General features: G+C 42.0%; 1 protein-coding gene across 1 annotated transcript; it reads left to right on the top strand.

The window, feature by feature from the left end:
• Positions 1–4,220: 4,220 nt before the first annotated feature.
• Positions 4,221–22,349, top strand: klf8 (Kruppel like factor 8). The gene is made up of 4 exons (XM_082974363.1): positions 4,221–4,563; positions 9,737–9,848; positions 15,268–15,410; positions 17,738–22,349. The coding sequence occupies exons 1-4, from the start codon at positions 4,281–4,283 to the stop codon at positions 17,917–17,919; spliced, it is 720 nt and encodes a 239-aa protein (XP_082830489.1). The 5' UTR covers positions 4,221–4,280; the 3' UTR covers positions 17,920–22,349.
• Positions 22,350–23,219: the final 870 nt, after the last annotated feature.

The following is a 23,219-nucleotide window of genomic DNA, read 5'->3' as shown; positions in this document are numbered from 1 at the left end:
CACTTTTCGCACCTAAGTACGTTCATCTCTATGAGACAAAACGTGTCTCCTAAGCGGTATGATGGCTGCGTGGTCCCCGTGTTTATACTTGCGTACTATTGTTTGTACAGATGAACGTGGTACCTTCAGGCATTTGGAAATTGCTCCCAAGGATGAACCAGACTTGTGGAAGTCTACAATTTTTTTCTGAGGTCTTGGCTGATTTCTTTTGATTTTCCCATGATGTCAAGCAAAGAGGCACTGAGTTCGAAGGTAGGCCTTGAAATACATCCACATGTACAGAAGCCATGACATCATTTTCTGGAATTTTCCCAGGCACAGTCAACTTAATGTATGTAAACTTCTGACCCACTGGAATTGTGATACAGTGAATTATAAATTAAATAATGTCTGTAAACAATTGTTGAAAAAATTACTTGTGTCATGCAAAAACCATAGTTTGTTAACAAGAAATTTGTGGAGTGGTTGAAAAACTAGTTTTAATGACTCCAACCTCAGTGTATGTAAACTTCTGACTTCAACTGTGTATAATTCTATGCATAATCAGGTGCACGTCCTTGTCAGAGTTGTCCACTCTGACAATGAGAACTGTAAAATACTGTAATAATAATAATAATAATATATTGAATGCATTAACAGAAATTACGGTAACAATACAAACAATGAAGGTTAGAAATTCTGTGAATTAACGGTGAATGTAGTACTGGTGATACTGGTGTGCGTGGCCTCCGCAATGGAATAGTCCACTGAGAAATGCATCAATCAAGACGTGGCATAACCATTTCGTTTTTAGCAACTGCTCGACTAAAAACTGATCAGTCGACCAACAGCCTATCCACCAAACAATTGACCAGTTGACTAAATGTGGTCAGCCCTAATATACAGTACCAGTTAAAAGTTTGGACACACCTACTCATTCAAGGGTTTTTCTTTATTTTAACTATTTTCTACATTGTAAAATAATTGTGAAGACATCAAAACTATGAAATAACACATATGGACTCATGTAGTAACCAAAAAAGTGTTAAACATATCAAAATATATTTTATATTTGACATTCTTCAAAGTAGCCACCCTTTGCCATGATGATAGCTTTGCACATTCTTGGCATTCTCTCAACCAGCTTCATGAGGTAGTCACCTGGAAGGCATTTCAATTAACAGGTGTGCCTTGTTAAAAGTTAATTAGTGGAGTTTATTTCCTTTATGCATTTGAGCCAATCAGTTGTGTTGTGACAAGGTAGGGTGTTATACAGAAGATAGCCATATTTGGTAGAAGACCAAGTCCATATTATGGCAAGAACAGCTCAAATAAGCAAAGAGAAACGACAGTCCATCAATACTTTAAGACATGAAGGTCAGCCAGTCCGGAAGGAGTATTTGAAAGTTTCTTCAAGTACAGTCGCAAAAACTATCAAGTGCTATGATGAAACTGGCTCTCATGAGGACCGCCACAGGAAAGGAAGACCCAGAATTACCTCAGATGCAGAATATAAGCTCATTAGTTACCAGCCTCAGAAATTGCAGCCCAAATAAATGCTTCACAGAGTTCAAGTAACAGACACATCTCAACATCAACTGTTCAGAGGAGACTGTGTGAATCAGGCCTTCATGGTCAAATTGCTGCAAAGAAACCACTACTAAACGACACCAATAAGAAGAAGAGACTTGTTTGGGCCAAGAAACATGAGCAATGGACATTAGACCAGTGGAAATCTGTCTTTTGGTCTGATGAGTCCAAATTTGCGATTTTTGGTTCAAACTGCCGTGTCTTTGTGAGACGCAGAGTAGGTGAACGGATGACCTCTGCATGTGTATTTCCCACCGCGAAGCATGGAGGAGGAGGTGTGATGATGTGGTGGTGCTTTGCTGGTGACACTGTCTGATTTATTTAGAATTCAAGGCACACTTAACCAGCATGGCTACCACAGCATTCTGCAGCGATACGCCATCATCTGGTTTGTTCTTAGTGGGACTATCATTTATTTTTCAACAGGACAATGACCCAACACACCTCCAGGCTGTGTAAGGGCTATTTGACCAAGAAGGAGAGTGATGGAGTGCTGCATCAGATGACCTGGCCTCCATAATCACCCGACCTCAACCCAATCGAGATGGTTTGGGATGAGTTGGACCGCAGAGTGAAGGAAAAACAGCCAACAAGTGCTCAGCATTTGTGGGAACTCCTTCAACACTGTTGGAAAAGCATTCCAGGTGAAGCTGGTTGAGAGAATGCCAAGAGTGTGCAAAGCTGTCATACTTGAGTAAAGGTAAAGATGCCTTAATACAAAATACCTCAAGTAAATTCACCCAGTTAGAAACTAATTTAGTGAATGTCTAAAAGTATCTGGTTTAAAATGTACTTAATTCCAGTGGTGGAAAAAGTTAAACATTTTCTTACATAAGTAAATAGTAAATGCTATACATCAAATTCCTTATATTAAGCAAACCTTCTGGCTCAGATTTCTTGTACTTTTAATTTACAGACAGACAATTTTACAAACACAGTATTTGTGTTTTGTGAGTTCGCTAGATCGGAGACAGTAAAGCTGATAACGCATTATATTGATAGGTGCGGGAATTGGCTCATATTGCTGTCCTGCCTGAGCTTTCCAAATGTAACTAATTTTGGGTTTCAGGGAAAACTTAAAAAGTACATATTTTCTTTAGGAATGTCGTAAAGTAAAAGTTGTCCAAAATATAAATAGTAAAGTGAAGTACAGATTCTCCAAAAACTCCTTAAGTAGTATTTCAAAGTAGTTTTACTCTCTCTATCACACCACTGCTATCTAGTTGTCTCAGTAGTACTATAGCTGGAACACAACATTGTTGACTCCATCATCATATGGACCTTAACCAGGGCGTATGACGGTACTCTAGTATCTATTTCTCTCTCTCTCTCCTCTCTTCTCTCAATCTGGCTGTGAGTAGAAATCCATTAACCCTTTGGGCTCTTGGCTCTATTAAGATTCACCTCAGGCTTTAGGCATGACCTTCCGGGCCACGGCAGAGAGCTATTGACTGGAGACAGATAAGCCTGGAGAGAGTGAGGGGTAGGAAGGGAGAGAGAAAGAAAGAGAGGGTCACAGAAATTGGTAGAGGTACCTTTTGCACTTGCACTCACACTCTCTGTCTGCCTCCTTTTCTCTACTCTCTCTCTCTCCCCCTGCCTCCTTTTCTCTACTCTCTTGCTCTCTCTCCTCCTGCCTCCTTTTCTCGACTTTCTCTCTGTCCTCGTTATTTTACAATGTTTTAATTTTGAGAGGCTCTGTCTTTCAGTTTAACAGTTGTTTTTATGTATCTATGTAACCTTTATTTAACCAGGCAAGTCAGTTAAGAACACATTGTTATTTACAATGACGGCCTACCTAATACTTACATGCTCTTTATTTTCTTGTCAGCCTAGCTGTTGACTCAATGTCTGTGTCCAAAATGGCACCCTATTTCCCTTTCTGGCCAAAAGTAGTGCACTTTATCAGGGTTTCCCAAACTTTTTCACTCACCCACCCCGCGCGTGCCATGTCTGTTTCTATGGGGACAAGCACTATTCATGACACAAACTGTTCACACCCCTCTTGTTGGTGGAGAGAACAATTTGCTGGTTTAAAGCTTAATTCCTACAATTCTACACAATTATTACCTTTTAATGTGGCATGAACACAACCAGTCATGATATTTTCATCTGATTGTCAAACACTCCAAAATAATTGGAATAAAGATTTTTTTTAAGTTGACACGTGGCGGAAATGAGGAAGTGCAAAGGAAAATCAATGCGTAAAGGAGCTAAGCTGAGTCTGAAAAATCAGGCCTACCGGATGGGCAGCACAGCCACCTAGAAATACATTGTTTAAACCATGACAGAGAGGTGGGGGTGTTACTTTCATTTGGAAGCTTTTATTTTCATATTTACCACTGTAAAACATATTTACCACTGCATTTTTAAACAAATAGCAGAATGGTTAAATTAGCATTATTTAGAGACCCCACCAAAGTTTGACTTTTGTTGGATTTAGGGGAGCTGAGCCCCCCCTGTAATTCGCAACATGGAGTGGCTCAAACACTACAACAAAATCTATGGGCAAGAGAATTTGAGATTACATTTTTTTTTGCCGACATGGGCTAGTTGATCTGGACATTTCTGACAAGTTCTAAATAGCTCTCTGAGGTATGTAATGACTGACATGACAAGAGGAAAACTGATGATGTACCTCCCAGTTTGGGAAACACTGCACTATATAGGGAATCTGGTGCCATTTCAGACAGTACTGCTCCCCTCCCTGTATGCCCACCTTAACCCCTGCTCTCCTCCATCCCTCCCTCCTCCAGATGCTCTCTCCCGGGTCCATCCTAGCATCCACCCAGGGGGCAGGCGGTCAGCAGATCCTGCATGTCATCCACACCATCCCGTCGGTCAACATGCCCAGTAAGATGGGCCAGCTGCAGACCATCCCCGTGGTGGTCCAGTCTCTGCCCTTGGTCTACACCACCATGCCCACGGATGGGGTGGCCACCGCTGCCATCACAGTGCCCCTCATCGGGAGCGACGGGCGCTCTGAGGGATCCGGTGAGTCCGAGGGAAAGGGAGGGAAGGATATGTTGCGTTTTGTTGAGATGAAGCTATTCCCTATATAGTGCAGGATACTCTTATCTAGAGCATAGAAATTATGAGACTGAAACAATTACAATATGAACGTCATAAGTACAACCTTCTAAAATAATTGTTGAAATTAAAGCTTCAAAGTTAGAGAAATTCTAATTGAGTTCTTTCTGGTCACGTCCTCTTCTTCTCTTCTCTCCGATTTCTCTCACTTACACTAAAGTTGATCTATTATATTGACAAAATAGCCGAGTTGACTAACAATGGAAATACATGTGGTCAATGATTGAAAGCAGGCGAGATCAGGTGGGACCATTCTAGCCAATGAGAGGGCAGATACACGTATGAACAACAGGCCCAACTAAGACATTTTTCTCAAAGTTGCCAAAATGCCACATGCATCCACTTACAGCGCATTCAGAAAGTATTCAGACCCCTTTACTTTTCCCCATTTTGTTACATTACAGCCTTATTCTAAAATTGATTAAATATTTTTTTTTAAAAAGGTCTCATCAATCTACACACAATACCCCATAATGACAAAGCGAAAAGTTTTTTTGAAATTTTTGCTAATATATTACAAATAAAAAAGATACCTTGTTTGCATAAGTATTCAGACCCTTCGCTATGAGACTTGAAATAGAGCTCAAGTGCATCCTGTTTCCATTGATCATCCTTGAGATGTTTCTACAACTTGATTGGAGTCCACCTGTGGTAAATTCAATTGATAGGACATGATTTGGAAAGGCACACACCTGTCTATATAAGGTCCCACAAGTTGAGTTGACAGTGCATTTCAGAGCAAAAACCAAGCCATGAGGTCGAAGGAATTGTCCATAGAGCTCCAAGACAGGATTGTGTCGAGGCACAGATCTGGGGAAGGGTACCAAAACATGTCTGCAGCATTGAAGGTCCCCAAGAACACAGTGGCCTCCACCAAGACTCTTCCTAGAGCTGGCTGCCTGGCCAAACTGAGCAAGATGGGCCTTGGTCAGGGATGTGACCAAGAGTGTCTCTGTGGAGCTGAGAGAACCTTCCAGAAGGACATCTCTGAAGCACTCCACCAATCAGGCTTTTATATTAGAGTGGCCAGACGGAAGCCACTCCTCAGTAAAAGGCACATGACAGCCCGCTTGGAGTTTGCCAAAAGACACATGACTCTGACCATGAGAAACAAGATTCTCTGGTCTGATGAAACCAAGATTGAACTCTTTGGCCTGAATGCCGAGCGTCACGTCTGGAGGAAACCTGCCACCATCCCTACAGTGAAGCATGGTGGTGGCAGCATCACGCTGTGGGGATGTTTTTCAGCGGCAGGGACTGGGAGACTAGTCAGGATCGAGGGAAAGATGAACGAAGCAAAGTACAGAGAGATCCTTGATGAAAACCTGCTCCAGAGTGCTCAGGACCTCAGACTAGGGCGAAGGTTCACTTTCCAACAGGACAACGACCCTAAGAATACAGCCAAGACAACACAGGAGTGGCTTCGGGACAAGTCTGAATGTTCTTGAGCGGCCCAGCCAGAAACTGGATTTGAACCTGATCAAACATCTCTGGAGAGACCTGAAAATAGCTGTGCCGCTACGCTCCCAATCCAACCTGACAGAGCTTGAGGATCTACAGAGTGGAATGGGAGAAAGTCTCCAAATACAGGTGTGCCAAGCTTGTAGCGTCATACCCAAGAAGACTTGAGGCTGTAATCACTGCCAAAGGTGCTTCAACAAAGTACTGAGTAAAGGGTCTGAATACTTATGGAAATGTCATATTTCCGTTTTTATTTTTAATACATTTGCAAAATGTTCTAAACTTCATTTTGCTTTGTCATTATTGGGTATTGTGTGTAGATTGATTGGGGGGGGGGGGACAATTGAATCCATTTTAGAATAAGTCTGTAAAGTAATTTCTTGTGGAAAAAGTCAAGGGGTCTGAATACTTTGAATGCACTTTATGTCAGTACATTGGTAACAGCCTAAACCTTACGAAACTTCTATTCGATCAAATAAGCCTCACGTAATTCGACACTCTCTCATAGACCTCCATACAAAAAATGGCTTATCGCACAATCCTCTCACTTACACAGTTTCTCTCCCTTGCTCTTTATCTCATCATCTCGGTCTCTTGACCACTTCAACAGTATCCTCCTCGCAAGCAATACGCCTCTCGAGTCTCGTCCATGCTAACTCTCTTTAAACCACACACACACACACACACACAAGCTCTTTCTCTCACCCTATCACAGACACACACACTAGTTGTATGTCACTGTCATGCACTTTCTCATTCTCTCTTTCCCTCTCTTTCAGTCACTGTTTCTCTTTCACCCCTGTCACGCTATCTCACACTGGCACTGCCCCGTATTGTCTTTCTAAGGATCCCTCTTCACACATGCACACGTGCGTACACACACGTAAATGATGCATTGCATATACAGACTGACATGTTCATTCATAAGCAGAGCTCTCAGTATAGTCTCTTCCTGAGGAGTCAGTCTGTGTCCCAAATAGCACATTATTCCCTATATGGGTCATTCTACGGAAGTGGTGCAAATTTGTATCCTACTTTTCCCAACCTTTCAGCACACGTCTTAATACATACAAGAGTGTGCAAAGCTGTCAAGGCAAAGGGTGGCTACTTTGAAGAATCTAAAATCTGAAATATAAAACACTTTTATGGTTACTACATGATTCTATATGTATTATTTCATAGTTTTGATGTCTTCACTATTATTTACAATGTAGAGAATAGTACAAATGAAGAAAAACCCTTGAATGAGTAGGTGTCCAAACTTTTGACTGGTACTGTATGTCAGGTAGACATATATACTTCTCACACACTTTGTTTGTATTGCATATTTGAAATATTTACCTGAATTTCTTAGCACCTCATGAAATGTGTCCCTACCGAAACAAAAGTTGCAATGAAGGGAGAACCATGCCTAGTATATCTATTACAGATTCCTTTTAGAACATGTATTTGCATACCAAATTAATAAAATAGTAAAAACAAATTTTTTAAATTGATTTTCAAAACCTTTACATTTAATTTAGAGAAATAAAACCTCTATTGTTCTCTGTGAAAAGTTCAATGTTGATTGTAAAGAATCTGAAACTTGTAACTTTTTGCGCTGCTGGTCACGGGGCCGGAACTAATAATTCAACTAATTTGTGCACTGCAAATTGACAACAACTAAGCCCAAAAAGAAATTGTATTTGAAAATTATATCTAGATTACATTGATACACGATCACATATGTCAATTTGTATTATTTGTGGGAATACTTGGGAACAGATTTCCTAAAATAAACACATTTTTTGCTGAATTCCTGGGGATTTTAGTCTTTTTTGACCAAAAACTAAAATCCCCCCCAAATAAAAAAACATTACTAAAAACTTTATGGTGCCAAAATAAATCACTTGCGGGCCGGTTTAACTGACTTACCTAGTTAAATAAATGTTACATTTTGTTGCCGACCCCTGCAGTAAAATATAGTAAAGACCAGTAGAGTAGGGTACAATAGAGCACTGTACAGTGGAGCACACTGTACAGTAGTGCAAGGTTTTCCCAAACTCGTTCCTGGCGGCCCCCCTGGTTGCACATTTAGTTTTTTGCCCTAGCATTACTCAGCTGATTCAAATAACCAACTCATCATCAAGCTTTGATTATTTCAATCAGCTGTGTAGTGCTTGGGCAAAAAACAAAATATGTACCCAGGTGGGGCCCCAGGGCCAAGTTTGGGAAATCCTGCACAGGGGTGCAATCCCTTGCCATGTCTGTTTCTATGGGCACAAGCACTGTTCATGACACACACTGTTCACACCTCTTGTTTGGCGGAGAGATAATTTTGCAGGTTTTAAAGCAAATTTTCTTGCAAGTATACATTTTGCTATGTCTAACGTGTATTCATGTGAATATTTCCAAATGGCACCTTGTGCGTTATACTATTACAACTTTCAAGAGTAAGTTGAAAGCCGGACTGAGTTCCTTACATTAAATAAATCGTTTTTATTTTTATTTGGTGGGGGGGCGGCGCTCTTCCAATGTAATAATAGAAGAACTCAACATGTTCTATTGAAATAATAGTGTTAAAAAATATATATATATAGACTCCCAAATTCCCAAATTGTAACTCTGCTTTCTGATGTCCTCTAGCTGTGGTCTTTGACCTAATGGCCCCCAGAGTCTCTAGAATTCTAGGGTCCAGTTTCCAGATTAAGCCTACTGTAGTCTTGGAATAAGAAGCTCTTTCCTTAGAGAATGTCTATTGAACATGCTTTTTAGTCTAGGACTAGGCTTAAAATCTATCCGGAAAACTGTCCCTAGGACTTGTAAACTGTCAACATGAACATTCTGTAAGTAGAAAACACATGTAGTTGAGTGTGTTGATACAGAGTGTACATGAGTAGGTGTAGATTTGACTTAAAAAGAGTTGCCACACTACACTTATACCCCTGTTGTTGTGTAACAGGAGTGACACACAGAGCTCTGAGTAGAGAGGGTGGAGCATGGGAGGGAGGGTGGGTGGAGCATGGGAGGGAGGGTGGAGCATGGGAGGGAGGGTGGAGCATGGGAGGGAGAGTGGAGCATGGGAGAGAAGGACTTTTAGAAGGGGTAAGAGTTCTAGAAGAGAGGAGATGGGTCGCTTTGCCTTTGAATAAGGTGGGTATTAGGGTTAACAGGTGGTGGGTTGTCCCAACATACAAAGGACAGTTATTTACCCCCATCCCAACCCCATCATCACAAACAACCCTCACCCCCTCTCATCCTCAGGTAAGAGAAACTTTAAACAGTGCAGTCACCACATTCTGACCCACTAAAGGAGAAAGGGAGAGGCGGGGTGGGGGAGGGGTGTTCACAAATACAATCAGCAGCATCCGCAGCACAGCCAACCATACCTAAGTATAATGAGGAATTCTCTCACACCCAAATAGAAATTCAAATGAGCTCAGCTGGGATGCCTTGACTTACCTTTTGTGTTGCCAAGTACTGTGTGTTAATGTTGGATTTAAGTTGCTAACCCCCTGTTGTTTGTCTTTCTCTATTTATACCCATCTTTCTTCCTCTCTCTCGTTCTTCCCTCTCTCTTCATCTTCTCCATCTCTCTCCCTCCCCCCTTTCTCCATCTACCCTTTTCTCCCTACAGTGCGTATCAAGCCTGGCTCGGCATCCCCAGTGGAGTACCAGAGTGACAGTGATGTGGAGAGTGGGACAGAGTCAGGTTCAGCATCCTTCAGTACACCGGGACTGGACACAGGGTGAGTGTCAGATAATGGAAGGTGGTGTAGGCCTGGACACAGGGTGGTGGTACTGTAGGACTCCGCTTCCTTCTTTGGACACAGGGTGAGTGTTAAGGCTTCCGCATGCTTCCCAGACAAAAGTGTTCGGAACAGTTTGTGCATATATTATGACAACATTTAGTGACGTTTTGGACTTCGGCAAGGGTTTTTTCAGCTGTTCGGGCACACCAACAGGCACCAAGTCTACTCCCCCTTGTCGGCGATTGGTCAACAGTATGGATTCTTCAATTAAGTGCCTGTTGTCATTCAACAAGAGACTTGTCCTCATGCACATTTTTTCACTTGAGAAATACTGCACCAAACATCTTAGTCAGATGCAAAATTGCGCAACTAAGATCTCCTCGGCAAAAACGTAAAAATGTATGACAGATTTCTTGAGATATCATAGATAAATCTGGCTGCTGGCTACGGCGTCTCAAAATGGGCAAACATTTATTTCAAGCGAAGGTCTTTTAAGGGAACGAGCTCGGCAAGCGCCAGCCGAACTGAAGCAGGCTGACGCCTTCAGAGGATGGGAGGCTGGGTGATACATTTTTTTTATTTTTTTTTATCGATATACGATAACAATACTTATTTCAGAAGATATCTTGCATGATTTGTGGGTAGTTGAGTAGTCCTGTTATACAGTGCCTTCATAAAGTATTCATAACCCTTATTCCACATTTTGTTGTGTTACAGCCTGAATTCAAAATGGATTAAATATACATTTTTCTCACCCATCTACACGCAATACCCCATAGTGACAAAGTGAAAACATCTTTGTAGAAATGTTTGCAAATGTATTGAAAAGGAAATACAGGGCCTCCCGAGAGGCGCAGCATCGCAGTGCTCTAGGCGTCACTACAGGCACGGTTTCGATCCCAGGCATGTGTCTTTTTCTCAGGGGTTGCTTCCGCCTGGCCACTCTCCCATTAAACCCAGATTTTGATTTTATTTTACCTTTATTTAACGAGGCAAGTCAGTTAAAAACAAATTCTTATTTTCAATGACGGCCTAGGAACAGTGGGTTAACTGCCTTGTTCAGGGGCAGAACGACAGATATTTACCTTGTCAGCTCGGGGATTCGATCTTGCAACCTTTCGGTTACTAGTCCAACGCTCTAACCACTCGGCTACCTGCCACCCCGATATATGCCTCATCACAATTGTATCGCAGAGATCTATGGACAGTTCCTTGGACATCATGTTAAAGTTTCTGCTCTGACATGCACTGTCAGCTGTGGGACCTTATATAGACCACTATGTTTATTTCTAAATCATGTCCTAACAAGGATGATCAAAGGAAATTGGATGCACCTGAGCTCAATTTGGAATACTTATGTAAATGAGACATTTTTGTGTTTCATTTTCAGTGAATTTTCCCAAAAAATGCAAATAATGTCTTCACTACAGGGTATTGGCAGGTTCTCCCATAAGGAAAAAAATCTATTTAATCCATTTGAATTCAGGATGTAACACAACAAAATGTGTAATAAGTCAAGTGTTGCAGGACTGGGGTTGAGTGTATTAGAGAAAAGTGATATAGGGTGAATTTGCCCCTTCACTGGGGGTTTGGCTGTGGTGAGCTGGGCCCGTCCCTCCTCTCCTCTCTCTGGCATTAATTACATTACTGCAGCACTGCTCTTCTCTGGACCCTTACATAACCCCTGAACACTGGAGGAGAGGAGAGGAGAGGAGAGGCAGTGTGTATGTGGCACACAATGTGTAGTGAGGCAGCAACCGGGAGAGACCGAATGTATTAATGTGTATCTCTATTTGGTAGGAGGATGCAGCTACCTCAACGCCCCAAGGCGTAGCTTTGTGTGTGTGTCAGAGCTTGCTGCACTGTAACTGAAATGCAGGGTGTGTGCCTGGAGAGTTCACTTAGCTGACGTGTGTTTGTGTGTTTGTGTGTGTTGCTGGGCAGGGTTGTCACAGATCTGAGTGTAAACAAGGTTACGTAATGCAGTTTGCCGTCACACCTCCTTATAAACGGTTTGGAGAGAGAGAAAGAGAAGGAGCGGCGTGAGTGAGTGAGTGTGTTAGAGGTGGGATGGGGTGAAGAAGGAATACTATTCTATTCTTTAGTGTGTTTGAGCCAACGGCTGGGCAGAGAGAGAGAGCGAGAGAGAGGAAAAGGAGTGAACTAGTTGGCAGGCAGGGTGGGTGGAGAAAGGGAAGGCCGGCCGCGAGGAACCCGGAGGATGGGAGGGAGCGCGAGAGGAAGGAAAGGAGGGAAGAGAGAGGAGAGATCAGCATTGAACTGTAAGCTGTCCAGCTGTATGGGTTTTCGACAGTTACTCTCTAGCCCTCTCTGCTGCCTGTGGCCTGTAACTCCACCCAGGGATCATAGATCACTATTAACTGTGATAAACCTAAACAATAACCGTAATCATCAGTGATTACCAGGACTGAGGCTCTGTTAGAATCATTTAAATTAACATGGTGTATTTGACTATTCTGTATGTATACTGAACAAAAATATAAATGCAACATTTTCAAAGATTTTACTAAGTTGCAGTTCATTGAAATAAACACATTAGGCCATATCTATGGATTTCACATGACTGGGAATACAGATCTGCATCTGTTGGTCACAGATACCTTAAAAATCATGTAGGAGCGTGGATCAGAGAACCAATCAGTATCTGATGTGACCACCATTTGCCTCATGCGGCACGATACATCTTGTTCTCATAGAGTTGATCAGGCTGTTGATTGTGGCCTGTGGAATGTTGTCCCACCCCTCTTCAATGGCTGTGTGAAGTTGCTGGATATTTTCGGGAACTGGAACACACTGTCGTACACATCGATCCAGAGCATCCCAAACGTGCTCAATGGGTGATATGTCTGGTGAGTATGCAGGCCATGGAAGAACTGAGACATTTTCAGCATCCAGGAATTTGTGTACAGATTCTTGCGACATGGGGCCGTGCATTATCATGCTGAAACATGAAGTGAGGGCGGCAGATGAATGGCACGACCATGGGCATCAGGATCTCATCACGGTATCTCTGTGCATTCAAATTGCCATCAATAAAATGCAATTCTGTTCGTTGTCCGTAGCATATACCTGCCCATACCATAACCCCACTGCCACCATGGAGCACTCTGTTCACAACGTTGACATCAGCAAACCGCTCGCCCTCACAACGCCATACACACTGTCGTCATCTGCCCGGTACAGTTGAAACCAGGATTCATCCATGAAGAGCAAACTTCTGCAGCGTGCCAGTGGCCATTGAAGGTGAGCATTTGCCCACTGAAGTTGGTTACGATGCTGAACTGCAGTCAGATTAAAACCTTGGTGAGGATGACGAGCACGCAGATGAGCTTTCCTGAGAGGGTTTCTGGCAGTTTGTGCAGAAATGTTTCAGTTGTGCAAACCCACAGTTTCATCAGCTGTCAGACCATCCCGCAGGTGAAGAAGCCGAATGTGTAAGACCTGGGCTGCGTAGTTACACGTGGTATGTGGTTGTGAGGCCGGTTGGACGTACTGCCAAATTCTCTAAAATGATGTTAGAGGCTGCTTATGGTAGAGAAGTTAACATTCAATTCTCTGCCAACAGCTCTGGTGGACATTCATGCAGTCAGCATGCCAATTGCAAGCTCCCTCAAAACGTGAGGCAACTGTGGTGTTGTGTGACCAAACTGCACATTTTATAGTGGCCTTTTATTGTCCCCCGCACAAGGTGCACCTGTGTAATGATCATGCTGTTTAATCAACTTCTTGATATTCCACACCTGTCAGATGGATGGATTATCTTGGCAAATGCAAAGGTTACTAACAGGGATGTAAACAAATTTGTGCACAATAATTTAGAGAAATAAGATTATTGTTGGAATGGAACATTTCTGGGATCTTTTATTTCAGCTCATGAAAGATGGGACCAACACTTTACATGTTGTGTTTATATTTCTGTTCAGTGTAGTTCCCTCATGTAGCCATGTCCAAATACGTAGGGACGAATCACAACTTCCCATTTATATTGTTGTTCAGTGTAGTTCCCTCATGTAGCCATGTCCAAATGCGTAGGGACGAATCACAACTTCCCATTTATATTGTTGTTCAGTGTAGTTCCCTCATGTAGCCATGTCCAAATACGTAGGGACGAATCACAACTTCATTTATATTGTTGTTCAGTGTAGTTCCCTCATGTAGCCATGCCCAAATACGTAGGGACGAATCACAACTTCATTTATATTGTTGTTCAGTGTAGTTCCCCTCATGTAGCCATGTCCAAATACGTAGGGAGAAATCACAACTTCATTTATATTGTTGTTCAGTGTAGTTCCCTCATGTAGCCATGTCCAAATACGTAGGGACGAATCACAACTTCCTATTTATATTGTTGTTCAGTGTAGTTCCCTCATGTAGCCATGTCCAAATGCGTAGGGACGAATCACAACTTCCTATTTATATTGTTGTTCAGTGTAGTTCCCTCATGTAGCCATGTCCAAATGCGTAGGGACGAATCACAACTTCATTTATATTGTTGTTCAGTGTAGTTCCCTCATGTAGCCATGTCCAAATACGTAGGGACGAATCACAACTTCATTTATATTGTTGTTCAGTGTAGTTCCCTCATGTAGCCATGTCCAAATGTGTAGGGGCCAATCAGAACTTCCCATTGACATCAATGCTTGACTAAGTAAATAAAATTTGAAGTTAGAAATTGGAAGTTAGTGTCACCTAATGATGATGCAGCAATGGCAAAATAATTTGTAAGACTTCTATTCATCGATCACACAGTAGAGTGCATGAATAATAAACCCATGGATAGATGTTAATTGTCCAGTCAGCCACGCTTGGGCAGTTCCCTATAGGTGTTACATCACAGTCCTTTCCTTCTAGGTTTAGTTAGGGCTTAGACAGTATGGGTGGGGTTGGGGAGGTAAACGTTATAGAACATGTCTGCTCATGTAACACTAACAGTTACAGACTTTTTATTAAGCCCACATTAAGTATTTCACTATGTTGTTGCTGTTGTACTCGTATTGGATGTCATGTACTTGTATTTTCTATTGTTTTAGTGACTATTTGTATGTGCATTGTGGCTGTGTAAAGGCCCTTACCTGCCCAGAGACTACGGGTGCAAATTACCTCTTTTCTACCCCCAGCACATTTCCATGGAAGTTGCATTACTGTAATATTGGTGTTGGTTAATGTGCACTGTCCTGATGAAATTCAAATAATGATCCTAATAATATTTCAAATTATTTTTTGAACCCAGGTCTGAAGAGTTAATATACAGGTAGCTAGCTGCTTTCTAGTAGTCCTGCTAATACAGGTGATCTGCTGTGACATTTTGTAATTTCACTAAATACATGACTCAGTGCATCTCACTCCAGCCTCACCCATATAATGTCTGCTTTCTCTCTCTCTTTGTCACTCTCAGGTCAGGTGTAGACATGGACATGCAGGTGGATCCTGATTCGCCGGATATGAAGAGGCGACGTGTCCATATGTGTGACTATGATGGCTGTAACAAGGTGTACACCAAGAGCTCACACCTCAAAGCCCACCGCAGGATACACACAGGTAACACCAGTGTTGGGAAAGTAGTATATTACTAACCCAAACTTTTTTTGGCAAAAGTAACGTTACTTTACAATATTACTTTGTGTGGAAAGTAACGAGTTATATTGCTTTGCTTTCATGGGAAAAAATCCCAATCTCACCGTTTGTTTGACTGTTTGTTTGACTGTCAGAGGGAGTAAGGCGAGCCGTGCGTACTCTACCAAAGATAGGCTACTTACTAACTCAGGTTGGATCACTGCTTTCTCCTTCCATCTGATAGGCTACTTACTAACTCAGGTTGGATCACTGCTTTCTCCTTCCATCTGATAGGCTACTTACTAACTCAGGTTGGATCACTGCTTTCTCCTTCCATCTGATAGGCTACTTACTAACTCAGGTTGGATCACTGCTTTCTCCTTCCATCTGATAGGCTACTTACTAACTCAGGTTGGATCACTGGTTTCTCCTTCCATCTGTGGCACTGCTTAATTAGCCATATACTGTAAGCCAAACATCTGTACAGATTTCCTCTCCTTTAATTGAAAATCTTTCCCTGGAGCCGCCAGTTCTTTCTGTTAGACCTCACATACACAGCCCATAGAGATGTCTAGACATCAGAGGTGCGCCCTCTATACATTTCTATGGACAGCAGCCCGTCATGACATTTCTCAAAACACCCTTACGCCGCTCGCTCAAGAACTAAATGAGGAAACAAGTGGAGATCGGATCATGGAAACACAGCCGGTGGAGATAAGATTCTGAAAGTAACAAAGTAACTGTAATAAAATAGCCCAATTTGATAAAGTAACGCATTACTTTACTCTGTTGCTCATAAAATGTATCAGATTACGTTACGTGTTAGTTCTGTAACGCGATACCCCCAACACTGGGTAACACACACCCTGACCTGCCCACATACTCATCTATAGCCAATGACTGATCCAGGGCCCGCATTCTGGAGCCTAGTGTTTCCCAACTCCAGTCCTCCAGTATCCCCAACAGTACACATTTTTATTGCAGCCCCAGACAAGCACACCTGATTCAACTAATCATCAAGCCCTAAATTAGTTCAATGAGGTATGTTTGACCCAGGCTACACACTTTTTATGCTTTTGGGAGTACTCGACGACTGGAGTTGGGAAACACTGCTGTAGCCAATGAATAGCCACTGCTGTAGCCAACTGCTCTTAAATGCTAGTAAAACTAGTGCGTGCTCTTCAACCGTTCGCTGCCCGCACCTGCCCGCCCGCCCGACTAGCATCACTACTCTGGACGGTTCTGACTTAGAATATGTGGGCAACTACAAATACCTAGGTGTCTGGTAAGATGTAAACTCTCCTTCCAGACTCACATTAAGTATCTCCAATCCAAAGTTAAATCAAGAATCGGCTTCCTATTTCGCAACAAAGCATCCTTCATTCATGCTGCCAAACATACCCTTGTAAAACTGACTATCCTACCGATCCTCGACTTTGGCGATGTCATTTACAAAATAGCCTCCAATACCCTACTCAACAAACTGGATGCAGTCTATCACAGTGCCATCCGTTTTGTCACCAAAGCCTCATATACTACCCACCACTGCGACCTGTACGCTCTCGTTGGCTGGCCCTCGCTTCATATTCGTCGCCAGACCCACTGGCTCCAGGTCATCTATAAGTCTTTGCTAGGTAAAGCCCCGCCTTATCTCAGCTCACTGGTCACCATAGCAACACCCACCTGTAGCACGCGTACCAGCAGATATATTTCACTGGTCATCCCCAAAGCAAAAATCACTGAAGCTGGAGACTTATATCTCCCTCTCTAACTTTAAGCATCAGCTGTCAGAGCAGCTTACCGATCGCTGCACCTGTACCCATCTGTAAATAGCCCATCCAACTACCTCATCCCCATATTGTTATTTATCTTCCTCTTTTGCACCCCAGTATCTCTATTTGCACATCATCATCTGCACATCTATCACTCCAGTGTTAATGCTAAATTGTAATTATTTCGCCTCTATGGCCTATTTATTGCCTTACCTCCCTAATCTTACTCCATTTGCACACACTGTACATATATTTTTCTATTGTGTTATTGACTGTACGTTTGTTTATCCCATGTGTAACTCTGTGTTGTTTTTATCGCACTGCTTTGCTTTATGTTGGCCAGGTCACAGTTGTAAATGAGAACTTGTTCTCAACTGGCCTACCTGGTTAAATAAAGGTGAAATAAAAAATGGACACGTTGCGTAGATCTATACTATAACTTCTTATCTTAAGATACCTCGTTTTTGCTCAGTTACATGCACTGAATGTACTTCCTATTAAACCAATCAACGAACTAACTCCATGTCTTCTTCCGTGTAGGAGAGAAGCCGTACCACTGTACATGGGAGGGATGTACCTGGAGGTTCGCCCGGTCAGACGAGCTGACTCGACACTTCCGCAAACACACAGGCATCAAGCCCTTCCGCTGCACCGACTGTGACCGCTCCTTCTCCCGGTCCGACCACCTAGCCCTGCACCGGAGACGCCACGTCATGATGTGAACCATGACCTCTGACCCATGATCTTTAAACCCTTCCCCCTACTACCATCCCCCCCCCCCCCCCTCGGTACTCAAATGAAACTCAGATGGGAGGGGCTGAACTGTCACTTCCTGTTCCTGTCTCTTTTCTCTCCTCGTCCTGTAATTTGAACTGTGGGTCATCGTGGAGATGAGGAAATTAAAGAGGTGGAGAACGCAGATTGCAAAGTAAATGATGAGAGCAGTTCATTGTTGTTATTTGGTTGCCTAGTACCTGAAGGGGGAGTCCACCACTCTTCACAGCCACCCTCACCCCAATGCTTACCTTCTCATCTCTCCCTCACACCCCCACTCGGTGTGACCATGGCATGACGCCATCCTCCTCTATGGCTTCCTATCCATCCAGAAGACCGATCGGTGAAGACAAACCAGTGAAGCCTGACTGGGATACTGCAGAGAGAAAGAGACAGACAGGCTGGACTGAGAGAGAGAGACAGAGAACAGACTTTGAAATGATGCAGGGATACCTATACCACACACTCAGCTCAGAGGAAGAAGATGAGGGAGGAAGAGAACGGAGAGGAGGTGAAGGGGGCAGAGAAGGATATGTGGCTTTTGTCTTGTTTGTTGATTTCAGAGGGGAAGATACTGTAGATACGTTTACTGTGTTTTCTTTCTCAACTTCTGTGATCCTGCATTGCGTGCATGGGCTCAGCTGTGTGTGTGTGTCTGTGTGTGTGTGTGTGCGCGCATAGCTTTGAGTGTGTGAGCGTTAGTGAAGTGTGTGCTATTTAAAGACAGTTGAAGATGCATAAAGTCCTCTCCTCCATATCCTTTCCTGAGCAGAGTCCGCAGACCCCTCGGGGTGTGTGGGGTAGAACTGTTCTATTCTGTCTAATTCAAACCCCCCCCCCCCCCCCCCTCCACTCCCCCATCCCCTAAAACAGGGAGCTACAAGACTGTGAATTTTTATTAAGATTCTGTTTTCCTCAGTTTCAATCAGAAATGAAATCATGTTCACTTGCCCCACATTTTTAACTTGTTTGTTCAGTCAGTAACAGTATTTGTTGTTTAAAAAAAGGCCTTTTTTCTTCTTCTCCTTCCCCCCTCCTCTTTGCCAGTGATTGGCTTTTAACAGAATAGCATCCATTTTTTGTCTATTTCAAATCCTTAGATTGTGTTTGAGGCTGTGAAAGTATAAGAAAAACTAGTTTGAACTCTCGCAGGGATCTAGGGGAGCTTGTGTGTGTGTTTTGTGCGTGTGTGTGTATGGAACGAATAATCAGAACTGATGATTTTAGAAGTGTGTGTTACCTCTTGCCCGTCGGAGCCTTAATGAATCAAAGTCAATCTGAGAAACTCTGGTTTTAGAAACGCGCGTTTGTTTTGGTCTTCAGGGTTACCCAGGAAACGGGGTCTTATCGCCCTGACGACAGGTCACGAGGCACTCTCTTTTTTGTTACAAGCATTTCTACCCAGACTCAGATCAGGGCTTGTATTTACAGAGTCACAGAGTATGATTTCCGATCTAGGATCAGGTCTGCCCTTTCCATATGATCTTATTCATTATGATCTAAAAGGCTAAACTGATCCTAGATCAGCAATTTACTGATCTTCATGTCTTAAGCTGGCTGTTTTTAGCTCCTGCTCTCTGGGTTCACTTGATTATGCAACTTCCACAGACCTCGCTACTAGCGCTGTACTGGGGTCAGTGGATAAGTATGTGTTGCTAGTGGAACATATAAAGAGCTCACTCCTTACGCTGTATTGGGGTCAGTGGATAAGTATGTGTTGCATACATCTTGCTACTGGGACATACACAGACTTCGCTCCTTACGCTGTATTGGGGTGGGTCAGTGGATAAGTATGTGTTGCAAGTGGAACATACAAAGAGCTCACTCCAAAGTGCTGTTATGGAGTAAGTAGCAACATACATCTTGCTACTGGGACATACACAGATCTTGCTCCTAAGGGCTGTACTGAAGCCAGTGGCTAAGTACGTGTTGCCACTGGGACGCACAGCTCCTGTGGTACTAGTGCTGAGTGATTAACTGAAATGTCGGTTATTTTACGTTTTTCAAACAACTCATTGACTATCATCAGTTCAATGATTTAAATTCCATTATGTTCAGTTTTTTTCAGTGAGCTCATTGCACAGTTTCTGTACAAGTAAATCAGATATAGACTGAAATGTTTGATGTAGGAGGGAGTTGTAGTTTCAATAGGGCCAATATTCTAAATAGTTTAGCTCATAAAACGTGATGAATAACTGCAATGACCATAATCCATTGCGCATCTACTTGTCTGGTCTATGTTTTCTTTTACGCCAGCTATGGAAGAGGCCGAAGAATGCGTGATCGTGAGAGGATATAGAGAGCAGCTGTTGGTTCGCCAGGTATCTGTACCTGAAAATACATGATCTAAGTGATTGATAGGGGGTATTCAGCAGTCATAAAGCCTTTATTTACTTTGAAGAACTACTAAAATAGTGATTTTGTCAGACAGCATAGACAGCAGCTCTATAGAGATGAGATGACTTGGAATCAAATACAAAACTACAACTCCCTCCTACATCAAACAGTTCAGGCTTTAAAGTTATCAAATAAAATAAATGTAATATACACAACAGCTGAAATATTTGATTAAAGTGATGTGAATAAATGGTGGTTAATAAGTGATAAGCAGTAATGGGCAGTCAGTACCATCATGGGACTTTTATTATTTGTTTTGTTCTGTGTTATTACAGCATTCAACCCACATAATGCATAGTGCATTTAATGTTTAAAAATAATCAAAACCGTGATTATATTTTAATAATTGAACCGAAACCGAAACGACCTCAAAAAGTACTAATCGCTCAGCACTATGTGGGACATACATACTTGAGGACATGTAAACAAATTGTTTGGCTCTCTCGCTAGCAGTCGCAGCAGCCATAATCATTTCAAACGCTGGCTAAATAAAATATGAGCGAATTTAAGATCCCTTTTCTGTTGACAATTTAAAAACAAAATGCAGATAATGCTTGTCTGACTCTGAGCCCAGCCTTGGTGTGAGTTGAGTTGAGCGCATGCCGGAAGCAGCGAGAGATCTTATTGGCCCACACAGAGCAATGCAATGTTCCTATGAGTTTCTCTCATTCTCTGCTTCGACTCCTAACAATGATACTAAGCACATCTTTCTAGAAGAGTATATGCATTTGATTGCAAATGGTTTTGTTTTGTAAACTGTTCATATTAGATGTTAAGAACTATGAGAATAATGAAAGAAGAATACGAAGTGTACATTCTGTATATAATCAAAAAGCATAATAAATGTAACAGGTGGAGTTCTATTTTTAACACTGACTAGACAATGTGAAAATATCATTTGTATTTTCTTTTCTCCTCTGTTGGATGGATTTACAAATGAAATGTGTATAAAAAAAAGTGAAATTCCTTCTTTACAAAAAAAATCCCCCAAAATCGGTCCCTTTTGTGTTGTGCTCACTGTTGTTGCATGGAGAGTAGCATTTGTTTTTGTGAAGTTGGTGAGCATGTCGGTGTGAACATGGTGCCCTAACCTAACAGTTATAATGACCTGCAACAAGCACTGAAAAACCTGAAGAACCGTCTCAACCATATCCTTATCCCAAATGTCACCCTATTCCCTATATAGTGCATTACCTTAGGGTTCTGGTCAAAAGTAGTGCACTATATAGAGAAAAGGATGCAATTTTGGATGCACCCCATGCTGAAAAACTGATAATATGTAATATCTGTTGTCATTGGTCAAACCCACCTCACTGCATAGACATGGCAATGTCAGTGATATACAATACACCAACTCATCCATATGAAATAACATAAAATCCTTTTTAATGGACTCCATATACCACAAAGAAAACCATACAATAATACATCAATACAATACACCACGATAGTGATGCTCTTTCCAAGAACATGTATCTATGGTTTAGACGTGGCAGCATACGACTGAAGACTTCATGACCCTCTGCTCGTTTCTGTACTGTATCTGAACAAGCACGTTTATCCACTATCAGCTAGTCACCCATCATTTCTACAATACGGCACCACATAATGCAAGGGTAAATTGATTGATTGTGTGTGTGTGTTTGTGTGTGCGAGCGTGAGTGTATTACTGAGCGTGTGAGTGTGCTTTTTCTTATCATTAATCAAAACTCTTTAAGAAATCATAATTTTAGGTATTTTTTATTGAATGCAGTAATTTATGGGCCAGTACTATATTACTCAGTGCAATGCAGTTATCGTTATAATAATACAAGTCATTAATATTATTTCTTTTGTATTTGTACAGAACAATGTGTAAAGATCAGTGAGGAAAACGTGAGCTTTTTGATACTGTGAGATGTTGTTTCATTAAGTCAGTTTCCCCCTGTACAGTTGTGATTTACCCCACTCCTTTTATAGAATAAAATGTTTTTGGTTCAGATTGATGATGCAATGTCTTTATTGTTGACTTACATGCTGCCTACACCAGCCACAGGCGTACGTCCGCATGTGCCATCTCACACGTTGATTTTGTCCATCTACAAACACACATGAAACATTAATGGACTTGCTGTTGCTAGTTAATTTGTACTGGGAGATAAACATTGGGTTGTTATTTTACCTGAAATGCACAAGGTCCTTTTTTTTCCCTGGATCTTTGTAGAAGTTTGTAGTAGTGTGTGATTGTGGCCTGCAATTCGGGGCGTTCCTGCAGGTGGGCGTTCTTGCAGTTGCACAATTAAACAGGATGTAAACAGCACATTTAAAGTATTCACTCAGTTTAAGTTTATTAATTTCAAATCAAATTTTATTGGTGCACAGATTTAAACAGCACATTTAATATTTAAACTGCACATTTCTAGCTTTCACTCAGTTTTTTTTTTTATTCATATCAAATCTAATTTTGGTCGCATACACAGATTTGCAGATGTTATGGAAGGTGTGGCTAAATGCTTTTGTTACTAGCTCCAACAGTGCACTAGAATGTCTCGCAAATGCAATACATACATTTTTTGTATCTAAAGAAATAACAATCCAAGTAGATATATTAGTGAGAATATCAATACGCTGTGTGTATAGACAGAATATAATTTGGAAAAGATAATGGTACGTACAGTTTATTTTTTATTTAACCTTTATCTAACTGGCTTTGCCTCTCAAGGACATTCAGAGACTCTACTGACAGTTAGGGTTGTTACGGTACCTATATTACTGCCACACCGGCGGTCACGAGTCATGAAGGCAGTCAAATTCCACATGAGCATTTAGTCACAGTAATAAGGCATCTCCAAGCTCTGATGCTGCTGATGGT

This window comes from Salmo salar, chromosome 04, assembly GCF_965601325.2.
Source record: "Salmo salar chromosome 04, fSalSal1, whole genome shotgun sequence".
Taxonomy (NCBI): domain Eukaryota; kingdom Metazoa; phylum Chordata; class Actinopteri; order Salmoniformes; family Salmonidae; genus Salmo; species Salmo salar.
Note: the sequence above shows the minus strand (reverse complement) of the source record. Positions and strands in the feature narration are given on the sequence as shown.

Bases quoted from the DNA above. Each gene is read 5' to 3' on its own strand.
- klf8 (XM_082974363.1), top strand. From the start codon at position 4,281: ATGCCCACCTTAACCCCTGCTCTCCTCCATCCCTCCCTCCTCCAGATG. The intron at 9,849-15,267 runs GTGAGTGTCAGA...TGTCACTCTCAG, and splicing joins ACACCGGGACTGGACACAGG to GTCAGGTGTAGACATGGACA. The intron at 15,411-17,737 runs GTAACACCAGTG...TCTTCCGTGTAG, and splicing joins CCACCGCAGGATACACACAG to GAGAGAAGCCGTACCACTGT.